This window comes from Talpa occidentalis, unplaced genomic scaffold (genome assembly GCF_014898055.3).
Source record: "Talpa occidentalis isolate TD23 unplaced genomic scaffold, MPIMG_talOcc4v2.1 talOcc4.7, whole genome shotgun sequence".
Classification (NCBI taxonomy): Eukaryota; Metazoa; Chordata; class Mammalia; order Eulipotyphla; family Talpidae; genus Talpa; species Talpa occidentalis.
In genome coordinates this window covers 75,871,613-75,889,616 of record NW_023605083.1, presented here as the reverse complement: position 1 = coordinate 75,889,616, position 18,004 = coordinate 75,871,613, and the positions used below count along the sequence as shown (strand labels likewise).

General features: G+C 36.2%; 1 protein-coding gene across 1 annotated transcript in view; it reads right to left on the bottom strand.

Moving 5' to 3' along the window:
- ERCC6L2 (ERCC excision repair 6 like 2) overlaps nucleotides 1-18,004 on the bottom strand; it is a 135,931-nt gene that overhangs the window by 29,105 nt on the left and 88,822 nt on the right. The window contains exons 14-17 of the mRNA XM_037494857.2: nucleotides 13,970-14,122; nucleotides 8,793-8,873; nucleotides 6,415-7,576; nucleotides 767-921 (exon numbers count right to left, since the gene is read on the bottom strand). Of these exons, the coding sequence (XP_037350754.1) occupies nucleotides 767-921; nucleotides 6,415-7,576; nucleotides 8,793-8,873; nucleotides 13,970-14,122 (1,551 nt within the window). The remainder of the gene's footprint in view (nucleotides 1-766; nucleotides 922-6,414; nucleotides 7,577-8,792; nucleotides 8,874-13,969; nucleotides 14,123-18,004) is intronic.

The following is an 18,004-nucleotide window of genomic DNA, read 5'->3' as shown; positions in this document are numbered from 1 at the left end:
ATTTCTATGTAACAGCAATTTTCAATGAGAAGAGCTCATAGGAAGTACTTATTACTTTTAACATAAAAATTCTTTTGCTAAAAAATAAAATTCTAGGGCCTCCCGGTGGCGCAGCAGTTGAGCACTGGGTTGCGAAGCTGCCCACAGCCTCTGCAGCGCTGGTTCGAGCCCCAGCCACTGGGGCGAGGATCCCACATGGTGCAGCAGACCTCTCCTGCCGCCCACTGCTCCTCTCAGCAGTGTACTTAGTCAGTCTGCCTGTTCTGCTCTCTGCTCTGGCTCTGGTGAATTCTCACACCCTCTCGCGCTTCTGACTGTACCCAATGCTTGTATACATAAATAAATAAATAAATCTTTAAAAAAAAGTAACATTTAAAAAAATAAAAAATAAATAAAATTCTATATGAAGCTAGTTTTGGTGTGTACCTTCATTTTAGAAGAAACATTTTGGAGACAATCTAATCATACACTTTACTTTTCCATATACCAGAAATAGTTTTGGTTCTGATTTAAATACATGATTCCCTTAGATTCTTCATATCTGGCAACTTTTACTGAGGGAAACTATTAAGCAACTCAGTATCATTAGGCATTTAGATAATACATTTGACTTATTTAATACATAACATCTTTGGTGCTGTTTTATAGTCATCATCACCGTTTTGGCAACTATATTTGAGGGAGTACTTAGGGAAGATCCTATTGAGTAACTTCTGCAAAAAATGAGATAAACATTACAGATAACATCAACCTATATTATTCTTACCTTAGAAGTGCAAACAGCTATGTTGGCAGGAAGCTGAGAAAATTGTTTCAATTCAAATACATCACGAGCTGCCCATCGGCTCATGTGATTTTCAGCTTTGCTTGATCCAATCACATTCTGGTTTGAGTGAATGTAAGCCACTTCCTGAACACCATCTAGGAAGTAATTGATGTTTATTAAGTGATGTTTCATCATGAATTTTCAAAATGAACAGTAATATAAGAGAAATAATCAGGAGAAAGACAAATACCCTATGATTTAATTCATTCGTAGACTATAAAGAAACAAAGCAAACAAACAAAACGAAAGCAAAAGCTTACTCTTAGGTACTGGCAAGAGAATGGTAGTTACCAGTGTGGTGGGGTGGAACAGGTAGTTAGAGGTAGATGGTGTCTAGATACTTGGTAGTTGGTATGGTGTGATATATATTTTGCCAAAGTGAGAAACTATATACTTGAAATTCATCCAGTGCTGGAAACCTATCACCAATTAAAAAAATATTGCCGAGCATACACTAGAAACAGGTTACGCTTATTTTTAATTCTTAAGAAAAACATTGCTTTGCATGTCAACTCCAATATTCTTTAAAAATTGAAAAGTACTTTAAATATGTTGGTTTAGGTTAACTTGAAAAGGACTTTTCCTTCTCAGAACTTCTGAGATAGGTAACAGTCTTTAGATTTAAACCTGAAATAAAGGTTTTCACTAAAAGAAAAGTCAGGGTGAAGGGCTGTCTCTATGAATTTGTTGCCTCTGCTGTTTAAAAAGAAAACAATGTTTAAAGAACAGTACTAGCCTCATTTGTTCCTTTAAACATGTACTTGATTACAGTGATGGAGTGGGATCATGGGGTTTATGACCAGGGAGTTTCATTTGGTTGGCTTTGTTCAGCTTTACTGTTTATATTTTGTCTTTTTTTTTTTTTTATATACCCAGACAAAGAGTCGAGATGGGAGCTTTTTAGGAAATGAAAAAAAATTAACTTACAGCTTTTATCTGAAAGAAGTTTAAAAAATGGCTATATTTTTTATTGCTTTGCTTCTAGGCACCTATAATTTACTTTTAAATTGTGGTCATAAAAGAGAAAGCTAGAACTGAGGTCTGTAAAACCTCCCTCAAACAGCTCTGGCAATGAACCTCAATTATGACCTTCAACACTTGTGCTGTTTCAGTCCTGAACCTCTCTCAACCAGAATCACCATTCTGAGAAAACAAGATGTTAAATAAGATGACTAAAGGAGCAACCAAGGTAATGTTGTCCTTAAATTTCAAAACACCAGCTGGTTTGTACGGCAGCCATTTAAAACCTTCAAAAGAATTCTTCTGGTCAAAAATTTACATGAATTTAATTTTGAGGACACATTTTACAAATTATTCAGAATAGCATTGGTTCTACACTACAACCCATTGCATAGTTAAAAAAAAAACAAAACTCAAAACCCAAAAAAAACTGCTTTAAAAGTTAGTGTAATAATTCCTCAAACCTAAAATCCAACTGAAGCACAGAAATCAAGGATAGTCCAGTACTTATCACAATGGTTCTCCTTATCTTTCATGACTTTAAAGCTCACTTCTGAAGAATAGTAATTATTCTGTAGAATATTTCTCACTTTGGGTTTGTCCATGATTAGATTTAGGTTATGTGAGAATATAATAGAAGTGTTATTCTGCCTTTCTCAAGTGCATTATATCAAAGGGTACATGCTATATCTAAATATCTTTATTATTCAGGCATTAACATTTATCACATGATTAAAATAGTATCAGCCAGGTTTCTCTGCTATAAAATTGTTGCTTTTGCTTTTGCAATATGTAAAAACTTTGAGGAGATACTTGAATCTATACAAATATCTTGTTTCTCCTCAGTCTACTTTTACCATCCATTGGTGAATCTTGCCTGCAGTAAATCATTACTTTTTTTCCTCAGTTCCTGAAAAATATTGGCATTAGGTAATGAATTTTTCAATGAAACTACTAAGAACTACAAAAGATGACTTGTAAATAAGTCATACATAATGATTAAGACTTCAAGATCAAAATATTCTTACTTATATTATCAGCTTCTTTCATGTATTTTTGGAGGAATGAATCAGACACTTTTGAAAACAATACCAACTCTTAGAATTACTAATCAAATTTTTTAGATGGTGGTGACAAAGGAAGCAGTCTTTCAATCTCTCTCCCTATCTCAGAACAGACACAATTAGACAGCTAAATCAAAGCTACTTGCAACGTAGTTACAACTTACTCTTAAAATGAAGTAGGATAACATGACACCCCCAGGAGCCCTCAAAATACAAGCAAGTGGGGGACAATCCACTAACAGCTATATACTCTGTACAGTACAGTATGTAAAGGAAGGAGGTAGCCTGGTGGTATCTGATGGATCTGAGACCAGGAGACCCCACTATAGCCAACAGACATTCCCTGAAAACACAATGAACGTGCCACAGATCCCCACAGAACCTGGGAGGGTTTCTGCTTTCCAATGCAGAGTGGGTGAAAGGGGCTTGTGGTTAAGATAACTGAAGGGGCCAGAGTAGGTTAGGAACTCCCCAAACTGACCTACCAGGTTTTCTGCTCAGCTCAGGGCCACATAATTAGGAGAACCTGCTGGGAGGGAGTCAAAATGGACAGGATTGAAATAACAGGAGGGAGGGAAAGAAGAGTCTAAAGCTTAGCTGAGGAGATAGGAAGCCCCACCACTGTTTCAAACACTATACAGAAATAACATATTATCAATCTCTGAAATTAGAAAAAGATTTAAATTCATGGGAAATATTTCTATAAAAATGAGCAATTTTATAAATTATAGAGAAAGAGAATAAACAGATTAACATCCTCATAATGAAAATATGCCAGAAAGATGTGCTAACAAAGCAGATTAAAACTGTAACTGAGGATGCTGAGCTGCTGTTTCAATGCAGGGTGGAACCTAAAACCACATTTTCCACCTGGTCCATCTGGTCAGCCTGGCACCTCAGATGAGAGCTGTGTCCAGGCTGGTGCCAGCAGCTCAGCTTTGAGTAGTGGCTCTGTCATCTGCTGGCTCACCTGCTAGAGCTCCCTGGCAGCCGGGCCTGATGCCCCAGATAGCAACCACTGCAGCTGGCATGGCTGTGGGCTCTGCTGTGGGACACACAATAGGTCATGCCATCACTGGGGGCTTTACTGAAGGAAGTCATGCTGAGCCTTCATTGCCTGACATCACTCACCAGGAGCCTCAGTGAATCCCACCAGCACACCAGCAGCAGCAGATTGGCCTGTTCTACAACAGAATAAGGTTTTGGAGTGTGTCTAGAACCAGAGAGACTGTAAACTTTGGGAGTTTCAGAAAGATGCTGAAACAGTGCAGATTTGTAAGTGTATTAACTTAATCAAAAACTTCAAATTGAAGACATGGAAAATCACCTCTTGTGACCATGATAATTTAACATAAAAATATAATTGAGAGTGAAATATAAAGTGTACATCTTTCTTGCTTCACAAATGTAGTAGAAGTGGGTGTCTTACCTCACCTTCACTGAGGTTGCATTGATTTTGGTGTTAGTGAATGTGCAGCTTCTTTAAACTAGCTTTTGTGATGCTATTGCTTGTGAATTAATTAGAATAAAGTGATTTTCTTTAAAAAAACCCAAATGATTTCAAAATGAGGTAAAAGACTTTAGAAAGATGATAAAATAGAGGAACCAACAACATATGTGAGAATTACAGGAGCTCAGAAATGAGTGACAGAACTCAGGCAAGACTTAGAAATTAAAGAAAAAATTTCAGAAATAAAGATGAGAAGGAGCAAACGAAGGGAAAAAACACAATAGATGACGCTTTAAGATAAACAGAAGGAAAAATTTTAAATCAGAAGATTAAAAAAAGGACTTGAGGGAATGAGACAAATAATCAAGATCCACAAAGAAGGTTCAAGATTTGAATAACAGCAGTCCCCAAAGAAGAAAGCCAAAGCAAAGGAATAGAACAAATAACTGAAAATATGAGTATCAGAAAGCTTTTCTGAAATAAAAACCGCGTTGCAACTATATGGTAGGAATACTGACCCAGAATAACCAACACTACTATGGAGTGAATATTTGTGCCTGCTCCTACCCTAGTCATATGTTGAAGCCTATTCCCCATGCTATTTGGGGTTTGGAGCTCAGGCCTTTGGAAGATAATTAAGTGATAAGGGTGCCACCCTAATGAAAGGGATTGATGCCTTTATAAGAAAAGATATGAGAAAGGTGATTTCTCAGCTATGTGAGGGCACATTAAGGAAGAGGCCATCTGTGACCCAGGAAGAGGGCCTTCACAAGGAATCTGACAATGCTGGCATCCTAATTCTGGACTTCCAGTATCCAGAACTGTGAGAAATGAATTTTTCTGCTTAAGCCACCAAGTCCATTGCAGTTTGTTACAGCAGCCAAAGTTTATTGCCGGAAACATCAGAACACAATCTAGTAAAATTACTGGACATAATGAAAAGACCCTTTGGGCATCTAGGAAAAAAAATACTTTATGCCAGAATATGAAACTACATATTTAAGATACTTAAGAAAACAAAGTGTGAGCAAGAATTTTACACCTGGCAAAAGCGACATAAGAAATGTCTGGGAATGTTAAGTATCCTGAGCACCTCCTGAGCTATCTACTAGAAAATAAGCTTCAGACAACCTTATTGACTGTAGAAACATTGACAGACAGAAAGGGAACATTAAATTCGGTTACCAATAAATCAAGAATAAATTAAGTCTAAGGGGAGAGATTATAAAATGTATTATCTGTACGCTCTGACAATGTACATAGAATTCATCCATTTTAGCAATGAGAAGAAGTATGTGCAAAAAAATTGGAAAGATTCCAGTCATTATAGTGAGGTAGTATTGGTATCTTTATTCTTTGAATTTGTGTAATATGTGCTAAAACAAATGAGTAATTATGGGACATTATTATTAAATCATTCTGTTTCTGTTTGAGAACCAGGATAATTGGCATGCAAGAATTCTGTATATATTATATACAAATATAATTTAAAAAGAGGCTAACAGCTCTATACTCTTTAAGATTCAATATAAATGTGAAATTAACAGCATAAAAATTTTACGTATTTTATCATCTTAAAATACAGAAATACGTAGACAAATATCCATATAAATATAAACACACACACACAATCTGTCCACTGAAAGGCCCAGAAATAATAACCAAATCAGTAGTAGCAATGATAATTCTTATCAAGACACTGTGGTATTAAAAAACACTTTCTCACTAAAGGAAACCAATCTTCTTGGAGCACTGACTGATTCCTAAGTCTGGGAGAGAAAATGTAAAAGAGGGAGAACAGCAAACATTTTGTCTCCTAGTCTTGCCAAACACTAACTTTTGTCTTGTCTTGTGTGATAAAAGTATGAAAGTGCAAAAAAGTAATTACTTTGAGGCACTTGGAGGGTATCCTTGAGTAGATGAGAACGTTCTGTATTGTGACCTAAGTGGTCTTCCCTTTAATCTAAAACCCACCCTCTTCCTCATTAGTGACTCAAGGTAGCAACTTGACTGTAGTGATATTTTACAAGCTAGTTCAAGAATCTCTTACAGAATAATCTGATTGCACAAAACACATATTTAAAGAAACATTTGCAGAATGTATTTGTAGTTACCTAAAAGTTTGTCCACTGATTCATACATTTGCTCTTGAATGACAACTCTCTCATTTGAAGATTTCATTTGTTTTCTTGGTAGGAAACTACTATTTTTTTTAAGGCTAGGCAATTCTGAAGAAAAGTTGATTTTATCTTTTACAGTTTTTGGGTTATGGCTTTGTTTAGAGAAATTGATGTGGCTGATAGATAAATCATCATCTGAGGATGAAAAATAATCAATAGCCTGAGAGTTACCATCTTCATCCATTGCATACAATTCATTTGTTTCCTTCATTGCTTTAAGAGAAGTGTAAACTTCCTTTTTATATTTCTTTTTTCTTTTAATCTTCAAAGAATGAGTACTTCTTTGCTTTCTTACTCTTGACTTGGGGGAAATGTCAATGTCATCAGACTCATCACTAATATCACTAGTTCCTTTTCTTTTCATAACAGATTCCAAGTTTGGGGTCTTAGGATTTAATTGTTTTGAAATTAGTCTAATCTGTCTGACCATGGCCTCTCGATCATCACCATTATTTCTTATTTTTACCGGGTTTTCTGTTTCAGAATCTTCAGATCCATTCATGGGTGACTTAACCTTTATATTATTTTTAGGGAATCTCTGAGTAGTATATTGCGTGGGAAAGATGATATCACTATCATCCGATTCTGTGACATTCTGTAAAATGCAATGATGGTCAGTTGTATTTTTAAATTTTTTCTCATTATCGGACTCAGAAGAAATACTCTGTTCTAAAATCTCATTTTTGTCAAAAATACATTTTTCTTTTGGATTTAGGATACTGGCTAATTTCTGATGTTTTGAAGAACAAAGACAGTTTTGATTTTTCTGACAACCAACATCTTTGGCTTCTGTTGAAGGACATGTGGGCTCTTCATCAGAATTTTCATCACCAGAGGAATTATTTTTATCAGTCTCTTCAGCTGATCTATATTTTGTGTCAAACAATTTAGAGAAACCACACTGGAGCAAGGAAAGTTGTCCAGAAGAACCTGAAGCTTTACTTGGATCAGATACTTTGTTTTTAGCAGTCTTTATTCTAGAGTTCCCCCCTGATTCATCATCACTAAAATCACTGCAGAAATCACATGCTTCTTTTGCCAGTGCTTCTGCTAGCTGTTCTGGATCTTTGTGTTCTTGACAGTCAGGCTCTCTAAGCTACATAAGAAGCAATGACAGAAACATTAGAAAATATCATGAGAATGATACCACAATAATCACTATGAAAGATAATTAAATTTGGGCAGATAATTTATGTCAAGCATATTTGTTGGTATTTCTGACCAGAACAACATTCAAATATCAAATATACAGTCTGGTATACTTTCTTATTTTTAACTTGAATAGCTTTTCAAAGTAAGCAAGTTCAAACTAAAATATTATATGATCAAATGGCTTATAAGGAAAAGACAGAGTGGTCAGTTTCTAAGATGTAGGCACCAATGCTGGCTTCAAAGAGAAAAGCACGTTATTGTTTACTGTCATCTAGCAGATGCTTCCAATCACACTTTACAAACAAAACAAATTTGCAGGCATTAACAAAGAGAATTCACAACTGGAAGATGATTCTGACTGATTAAAAATGAGAAAAAGATTTCACAGAATCATGACCACCAGAAATAAAAATATTGAAGGTATTTTACAGTAAAATTTGCTACAAATTGTCATAACAACCAGAGCTAAATATATCCTTTGGTTGCTTGAAATTAAAACTTTATTAGTAAAATATTTGGGGGGAAATTATTCAGTAGTACTGTCAACATTCAATATTCATGTATTTCTATGAATTTATAAAAATATCCACCCTATATTTCAACTCATTGGGCTGGTATAAATTCACAGTTAAACACCTAAAAAACAGTAAGAAAAAAAAAAACAATTAAAAAACACCCTCTACATATATTCTTTATTTTTAAAAAGGCCTTATGATGACAATATAGCATATGAGATGCAAACTACTGAAAAGACCGCAAGATCAAGAGTTCAAAAAAAAAAAAAATTTGAGTTAAGAATGACTTTGGTTTTAATAATCTCAAGTATACATTGCCATTTTCTTATTTGTCATTTAGCATAAAGTTATTTATTTAGGTTGGATTGGTTATCTAGTCATTGAATTCAATTTTGGACATAGAGTTTGTTATAGATAAAATTGCAGTTTAGATGTGAATGCCTGATAACTGGCTCCCGAATTTGTTCCTATAATATGAAATGTTAATGATTCACTTTATTGACAGTCCTTCTGATTGTGTGTGCTTGGCTTTTTTCTAAAGGCTTTTTTTTTAATACTTTGCAAATGAAGGAAAATGCAAAGAAAGTTAAAATGTCCACAGTACATGTTCTAGGAGTTCTGGGCACAAATTCAAAAGTTGCTTACCATGTCTGGTTTGTGCGCTACAGGTTCCTCTTTCAACCACGTTGTGGCTGTCATGATCCCTGCTTCCACTTGACCTTCTCTCTATTATGAATGCAAATAATTGTAAAAGATAGGACAAAAAAAAAAACACAACTAAGCAGTTGCAATGGCATGCTACAACTTGGAGTTAGAAAAGAAAAACTGAGTGTAGCATACTTTAGTTCTTTTAATATTACTTTTCAATTTTACTAGTTAAGGAACTCATATAATTTATATAACATTCTTCAATACTCAATTCTTGGGTGTTCAGTGGCACAGTAGAAGTGTGCTGAACCCAAAAATATGCTCTTATTTCTTGTCTTAAAACTACTTTTCACATAGAAAACTAATACTTTTCAGCCACCTCCTTTAAAAGTTCTGGTAGAGGGCCTCCACGGTGGCGCAGCGGTTGAGCGATGGGTTGCGAAGCTGCCCGCGGCCTCTGCGACGCCGGTTCGATCCCCGGCTGCTCCCCGGCCACCGGAGGAGGGTCCCACATGGCGTGCAGACCTCTCCTGCCGCCCGCTGCTCCCCTCAGCAGTGTACTTCGGTCCTTCTGCCTGCTCTGCTCCCCGCTCTGGCTCTGGTGAATTCTCTCACCCTCCCGCGCTTCTGACTGTACCCAGTGCATGTATAACCAACCAAACAAACAAAGAAACAAATAAATAAAACATGCCTCTATTAAAAAAAAAAAAAAAAGTTCTGGTAGGGGAGGGTGAGTGAAAAAATATTAGATATTTTGCCCAGTAATAACATCCTCAACAACCATGTCTATATAATATAGTAAGGACATAGTAAAAGAATTTAAAACACTACAGATAATGTTGAATACTGGAAACTTGATATTCTGGCCTATATTGCCAATTATTTCATTATTCATATTCATTAAAATATTTATTGATTCCTTCAGTGCAACAGACAGAAATATGAAAAGTTCCATCCTTATATAAAACTAAAATAAAACTTTAATTATATAACAGGTTTGCTACATCCTTGGGAAAGTATTTATGGTCTTATGATGTTTTGCAAAGGCTATATTCTAGACTATTAAGTTGTCTTTCAAAAGAAAATCAATTTACTTCTCTTTTTAACATTTTTTTTGCTGACAGAACAAGGGGAAATGACACTACCTTCACTTAGTCTAGAGACTATTATTGCAAAGGAGTGGGGAGCTTCCTTCCCAGCGGTGCCTTTCATCTCTTCAGCAGAAGCTAAATGGCCACAACACATGTAACCGTCAGTACTAGAAATCCTCCTGGTCTCAGAAGCCCTATGTCATAGGTAAATGGTAACTCTACCATAGTCATCCTTAACTCCTTTTTCTCACACCCTGTATCTGATCTACCAGCAAATGCTGTCAACACAGAAGGTAACCTGTTCTCATACCACCGCCACTATCACACTATCCTAAACCATCATTTTCTGGTTGGATTATTGTGGTATCCTCCTATTGGCTTATAGCTTCTGTTCTTGTACTTATGCAGTTTGATTCTCTGTATTTAGTCTTGATAGTATAGATAGGACTATGCATTCTTCTGTTCAGAATCCTCTAACTGCTTTTTTGTCTCCAAAATCAAAGTTCTTGCTTGATCTGGCTGCTTGTCATCTCGATAGTCCCATCTTTTGCTCTCTTATGTACATCAGCCTGATACCAGAACCGAACTGCCTCAGTGGCAGGAGCCACCAGCAGCAGTTGTGTTCTCTCACCCTGCTGCTCCACCACAAGTCATTCTGGCTGTGGCTCCTCAGAGCCCAGAACCACTCTTTTATGTGTACTCCCTGAATTGTGGAGTAGACCGATAAGGTGTGAGCTATCAGGTGATTGGTGCTAAATGGTCAAATCAGGCACAAGATTGAAAAATGGTCCAATCAGACTTGTGGGTGGAGCATCCTGAAAGAGGATATAAGCCAGGGTCAGCGGGAGCAGAGGGACACTGTTCAGCCTCCAAAGAAAGATGGGGAAGACTCATTCCTGATTTCCATAGAAAGAAGAAGAAAAGAAGCATCCAGTAGATGACCACAAAAGGAGGAAGAGAAGCCGAAGATCTCTGTCAGAGACTAGGCCTCTGGTCTGTCTCTGACATCATCTGAAAGGAGTACCAAAGGCCCTGGGCCTGATGTCTCAAAGAGCTGTTTCTTGTCGGTGTTGTCCAACAACTCAGAAAGAGCTGTTAACACTTGGTGTCTCTGACACCACCTTTGGGGGATCAGTAGTGACCATCACTACTGGCCAGTGTGGTCTAACACTGTTGACCAGTACTCTGCTTGTACTTCTTGTAGCCACTATCTGGGTGAGATAGCCAGGTACTTGTGGCGTACAGGAAGCTCTGTGTTTCCCCTGTTTGTGAAATAAACCCCATGGTTGTTGTTCCTGGAGCCTGAGGTCTCTTCCAATTGTATGCATGGGTGAGACCTCATACCACGCAGTCCTTTATTTGGCTATAGCCCATAGGTCCTATTATACAGGTATTATATTGCTATAGCCCTTGGTTTTGGCTTTTGGCCTTTTGGTACTTTTTGGTGGCTCTCTTGTCTTAGAGCCATTTCCATTTGGCTTAACCCATCTTCCTGCTCTGAACACCCCTGTTTCAGCTTCATCACTCTTGCCTCCCAACCTTTGGAAATGATTTCTGGGCATATTGCTCCCACAGAGCCTTTGCATTTTTTCCTCTGTCTAAAATACATGCTTCCAGTCTCATCAATGAATTAAATGTAACCTCACAGTAAGCATTCCTTGGCTACTCCATCTAAAATTGCAACACTCTTTCCTTAACAGACTCCCAATAACCCTTCCCTGCTTTTTTTCCTACACGAGAAATAATTTACACAGAACACTGTATTAAGTGTAAGCTGCACAACATTTTGATTTTATACATTTATATATTACAATATGATAGCTAGCATATCTTCAGTTAACACCTCTCTCATGCCACATAATTATCATTTCTTGTTTTTATGGAAACATTTAAGATCTAGTTTTTCAATTTTGAAATTTATAATACAGTATTATTGACTATAATCAACATGCTGTGCATTAGATATCCAGAACTTAATTTATCTTCTACCTACTCCATTTTTACCCTTAGAATCTATTATATGATATACTATTAATACATGTTTCAGGTTTTTTTTTTTATTATTTGTCTATCCCAAATATAATGGAAAATTTTTGTAGGCAGGATTTTTTTGTTTATATTATTCATTTCTGTATTAATGACACCTGGCATTTCTTTATTAATGACATCTGGCATTTCAGTGTGAAATGAACTTTCATATCTATCTCTAAAGGTAAACCATGTTATTAGACAACAGAGTCAGTACACAATGAAACTAAATTGCCTGAAAATCATCAGATTAAGTGTTCTACAAATTTAAATTTCTACATCTCAAAGAATTTTTAAAGGGATTTTCTACAATCTTTAAAAACTGAAAGAGTATCATAGGATTTAAAATATATCTTTTACTTTATAATATAGGCTTCCATTATACAGGGCTTAGAATAATAATATTTTAAAATATTATTTGGCCAACAACAGCATGAGTATAAACAAGCCTGAATAATTTTAAATTCTGGTTAATAATGAATGATCTTTTTCAGTTCAACTTTTAGTAACTGAGCACCAATGATGTGTCTACCAAAAAATGAAGAACATTTTAACAAACAAAACACACATGGAGGGTGTTTTTATCAATAAACAAACATTCTTGGAAAAGAAGCAAGACACACTTAGGATAACCAGAGAACAAGAGAACTTGATAACTTGTTATACTGTTAGCTCTTACCTAACACTTGTTGATAACATAGGAATGGGTGGCTATTCTAACAAAATAGAGAACTAAATAATGTTAATATGCTTTATAATGATTTGAAGTTAGAAACATGAATAGAGACTAATATGTTGGGTGTATTCTGAAATGGAAGTAAGCTCTGAGGGGACCCTGGAGGACAATCAAGGTTATTGATTAGAGAAGAGAAATGGAATAAACTAGTCAATGAAAGAAAGAGCATATTCAAAAACAATTTTAAAAGACAGCAAAAGGGGGACTTTAAATGGACCACTCCACTCAGAATCAAATAGTTACTACGAAATACAACTCAGCAGGATAAGTAATATATTTTATAAATAAAATATATTTTATATACCTGAGACATTGTAAAATCATTGAAACAGTCACAGTATAGAAATAAAAAATACTTTCTTATTCTCCATCCATCAGTGGTCACTTGGAACTGCTAACTTGCTTCACATATACTTATTTATGCTACAAGTTTGTCATGTAAAAGTTCCCTTCCATCTCTCATCAAGATGGTTTAAATTTTAAGACACAGACTTTGAACTGATTTTATGGTGCTAACTCCATAAATGAAGAATATTAAGGCTTTACTACAAATTCCTGGAAGTTAAGAGAAATACCCTTAGGTTTCCTGAGACTGAAATAATATATATATTATTATTATTAAAATACTATTAAAATGTATTATTTTTATACATTATAAATATGTAAATAAAATATAATGAGGGGATTGAAAAAGATAACATTCCAGGATTTTATTATATTCATATCAATCTCAATTAGAAAACAGGCTAGCAGCCTTAGTATTCTGGTATAGTAAAGAATTTAAAGGTTTTTCTTTAAGGATATAAATATCCTATTTGAAGAATAAGAAACATCTATATACAGAAGATGAGCACAACTGGGAGAGTTTGAAATAATGGTGTGGAATTTTTATTGGGAACAGAACACAATATCTCCATGAGACATGAGAGTGCATCTCAGGGAGTATTTGGTAACTTTTAATGAAAACACATTTTATACATTTGTTTATTTAGGAACGTTTCTTGTTTTAGTTCCTCACTCAACAGTTATTTTCAAAATAATAAACTTCCCCTTGCCAGTCTGAAAATGACCCACTATCTAGTATATGTATCTATATTTGTGTGTGTACATTATTTCTATCTATGTATGGGAAAAAGCTTAAAGGTAGAACAATTCATTTCCTATTTCTCTAAAAGTAGAAATTCTAAAAATAAGACAATTTTTTAAATAAAGCAAACCAAACATTTCTCTGAAAAGTCACTAACATTGCACTTCAAGTTTCTTAAGGGAGAAAACTACATTGAAAATATTATCAAAAAGGTCAGAGAATAATTTCACACCTCCAGGATGTCCCTCGTAAGACAGGATCCTTGGGACCTTAGTTTGAAGAGATTATAGACCCCAAAAAGTTCTCCTCGATGCTCTTTTGATCCTTGAACTGCTTCAAAATATCTCTTGGCATTTTCACTTCCAACCACGACACAGTGAAGTTGCTAAAACAGAAAAAAAACACAAGATATTTTTGAAGTGTTTGCGCCAATAATGTCAGAATTTCCTGGAATTCCCTGTATATACACAGCTTTAGTTGGAGTAGGCAGAATCTTCAAAGGCAGGAAACTTCATTTTAATTTCCCTGGCACATGTTATCATTATGATAAAATAATAACCTGGCAAGTCTTATTAAAGAAAAGATCTTACATTTCCTACTTTATCTGTTTTCTCCCAACTGAGTCAAGATTACATCTCTGTAGAATATCCACCTAATGTGAAATATTATATTGAAATGTACAACTGAAAACAATTTTCTCCTATCTAGACTTCTAACAGAAGAAATTACCAAACTGGCAGGAATAACTCTAATCACCTGAATTAAATTATAATCTAAATTAAATGATATACTTATATAATATTTTTTTTTTAAGATTTATTTATTTATTTATTTATACAAGCACTAGGTACAGTCAGAAGCACAGGAGGGTGAGAGAATTCACCAGAGCCAGAGCGGGGAGCAGAGCAGGCAGAAGGACCAAAGTACACTGATGAGGGGAGCAGCAGGCGGCAGGAGAGGTCTGTGCGCCATGTGGGACCCTCCTCTGGTGGCCGGGGAGCAACCGGGGATCGAACCGGCGCTGCAGAGGCCGCGGGCAGCTTCGCAACCCAGCGCTCAACCGCTGCGCCACCGGGGAGGCCCATGATATACTTATATAATAACCTCACTGGTGTCAAACTAATTGTGACCACGCTTACAATGTCAAAGCAAAAATTCATTGTTTTAAAAGAACTTTCAATACAGAAAGAATACTCAGATGGAACAATTAAGACATATATCACTTTAGCAACAACATTAAAGTGCTTCTTTATTTGCTAGATATTTACTAAATGCAATGTAAATGTGTAAAATTAACTCCATACACAACTTAAACTTTCTTGGAAGAAACAAAGAATGCACAGAATAGAAAACGACATCAGTTTATTGTTGAAGAAAGAATATTATGATTATCATCAGAATTGATATGCACTATAATAAATTATTCCAGGTGACTAAAATGATTCTTATTAATAACACCTTCTATTTATTGAACATTTACTACATGTGTAGTATTTTAACATTTGGTCATTTAATTTCTAAAACTCTATTAAGATATTATTCTCTGCCTTTCAGAAATAGAGAAGCTACAGATTTTCTATTTTAGAAATAAAGAAATGTTATGTTTAGTGAAATTAAGTGAGTTGCACAAACCTGCCCACTTAGGAAGCTTTTATATCCAGGGCTGGCAGAATACAAAGTTCACCTACTCTAATCAATTTTTCACCTTCAGGAGATTCGTCTTCAAAACAAGATCCTTGGGCAGCCTCCCTGGTGGCTAGGAGTTAAGGCTCAGCGCTACCATCACTATGGTCTGAGTTTGATCCCCGGCCAGGGAGCTAACCCACATATGATACAGCAGACTTCTTCTGCCTTGCCTGCTGCTCCCCTTAGCAGTGTATTTCAGTAGATTTGCCTGTTCCGCTCCCTGCTCTGTCTCTGGTGAATCCTCTCAACCCCCTTCCTTTTCTGCCCTTCCAACCCCCAGTTGGAAGTTCTTTTATGGAAAATAAATAAATAATCTTATAAAACAAAAACAAGATCTTGGGGCCCCAGTTTGAGAATGTGGATCAATCACAATAGCAACAAATGTACCTGGTGGCCAGTTACCCTTAGTACTTATTCTTCCTTTAACATTGTATTGTCACACTGCAGGACTAACAAAAATATCACCAAAGAAATTAAAATAAATTTTCCAAAATAGTTCCAGTAAAAGTGAAAGCAGATACATCTATCTGCAGAATAAATATTTAAAAAAGAAAGGTTAAGGAGTTTAGGGGGAAAATAAAATCAGCACTTGGAAGATGCAGCTTAGTTTCTACCTTAAGGAAAAACCATATAATAGCTCACGAATGCTTATCCATCCTCACAACAATATACAAGATATGCAAGAAGTAAAAAGAAAAGAAGGAATGTTATGTTAAGGAGTTTCATATGCATAGTCCCTTCCTCTGTCTTCTAGTCCAATAGTTTGGCATCTTCACAACATTCTCTACCCTCTGCTTCTGCTCCCACTTCATCTCTACTTCCTCTGCCTCTCATGTCTCAACACACCCTTAAAAGGATCCTTCTAATTACACTGGGTTCACCCAGATGAAGATATGGACATCTCTAAAGGACCATTATTCAGCAAACCACAGTAATGCAGTGCAAAAAAATGAGGCCAAGACTAAAGAGTATAGATTTCATGAGGAATAGGCTATTGACATAGCTGTAGAGGATCTACATATCAATTAAAACTAGGCCACTTTGCAATGGAAAATGCTGGTGAATATAAACCTACCAGTGATCAAGGTTAATATCAGCAGAGGTGAGACAGGTCATATCAGGTACCGTACTATTGACCACTGCATCATGTCTGTGCTACTCTTGCCAAGGCTGCTTAGCTAGAGTCTAAAAGGAAATATCAAATGGGCCTACGCTGAGGGAGAATCTGCAAAAGGAATGGCCTTACTTTTTAAATCTGTCAAGGTCATGAAAGACAAAAAACATTTGAGTAACTCAGATTAAAGAAAACTGTGGAGGGCCTCCCCTGGTGGCGCAGGCGGTTGAGGGCAGTGCTGTGAAGCTGTCCACAGCCTCTGCAGCGCTGGTTCGATCCTGGCCAGCAGGCGAGGGTCCCACATGGTGCAGCAGACCTCTTCTGTCACACCCGCTGCTCCTCTCAGCAGTGTATTTCATAGGTCTGCCTGTTCTGTTCCCCGCTCTGTCTCTGGTGAATCCTCTCACTCTCCCATGCATCTGGCCTGTACCTCGGTTCTTGTATAAATAAATAAATAAATAAATAAATAAATAAATAAATAAATAAATAAATAAATCTTTAAAAAAAAAAAAAAAAAGCAAAACTGTGGAGACACAAAAATGTAAGAATAATTCTGAATTGGATATTGAACCAGAAAGGAAAAAAGAAGACATTCCCAGAAAGTAGGTGAAATTTGAATGGGTCCTATGGATTATAAGCTAATGTATCGATGTTAATTTCTTCATTTTGATAATTGTACTTTTAAAAGAAGACTGTGTGTGTGTGGGGGGGGGGAGAAAGCAAGCTACAGAACAATACATGAAACTCGATGTTTATGATGTATACAGCTATTCTTGAATGTATAGACAAATAGCAGAGAATCCTTGTGTGAGAGAAATATACACTAGGGAGAGGATTTAGAGGTGATAAATTTGTGACTTTCTCTCAAATGATTCAGAAATAAGAGTATCATGGCTGGGAGAAAAAGAGCATGTACAGTAAAATGTTAGCAAGGGATATTTGGTGAAGTTAACAGGGAGTTCTCTAGGCTATTCTTGCAACTCTCCCTTAAACACAAACAAATTTCTAAAGAAATTATTTATGACAGATTAATCTCTGGACGCCAAACTTTAGAAGTGTGCATGCAATCCTCCAAACCTGAAACGGTATAGTTGCTAATTCTAAGTGATGGACTGATTTTTTTTTTTTTAAGATTTATTTTATTTATACAAGAGCCGGGGTATAGGCCAGAGGCGCAGGAGGATCAGAGGATTCACCAGAGATAGAGCAGGGAACAGAACAGGCAGACTGACGAAATACATTGCTGAAGGGAGCAGCGGGCGCTACAGGAGAGGTCTGCTGCACCATGTGGGACCCTCGCCGGTTGGCCGGGATGGAACTGGTGCTGCAGAGGCTATGGACAGCTTCACATTGTGGCGCTCAACCGCCTGCGCCACCAGGGAGGCCCAGTGATAGACTGATTTTTTTTTTTTTTAAAGTGTATTTTTTTGTTTGTTTTGTTTTTATTTATTTATTTGTTTGTTTTGT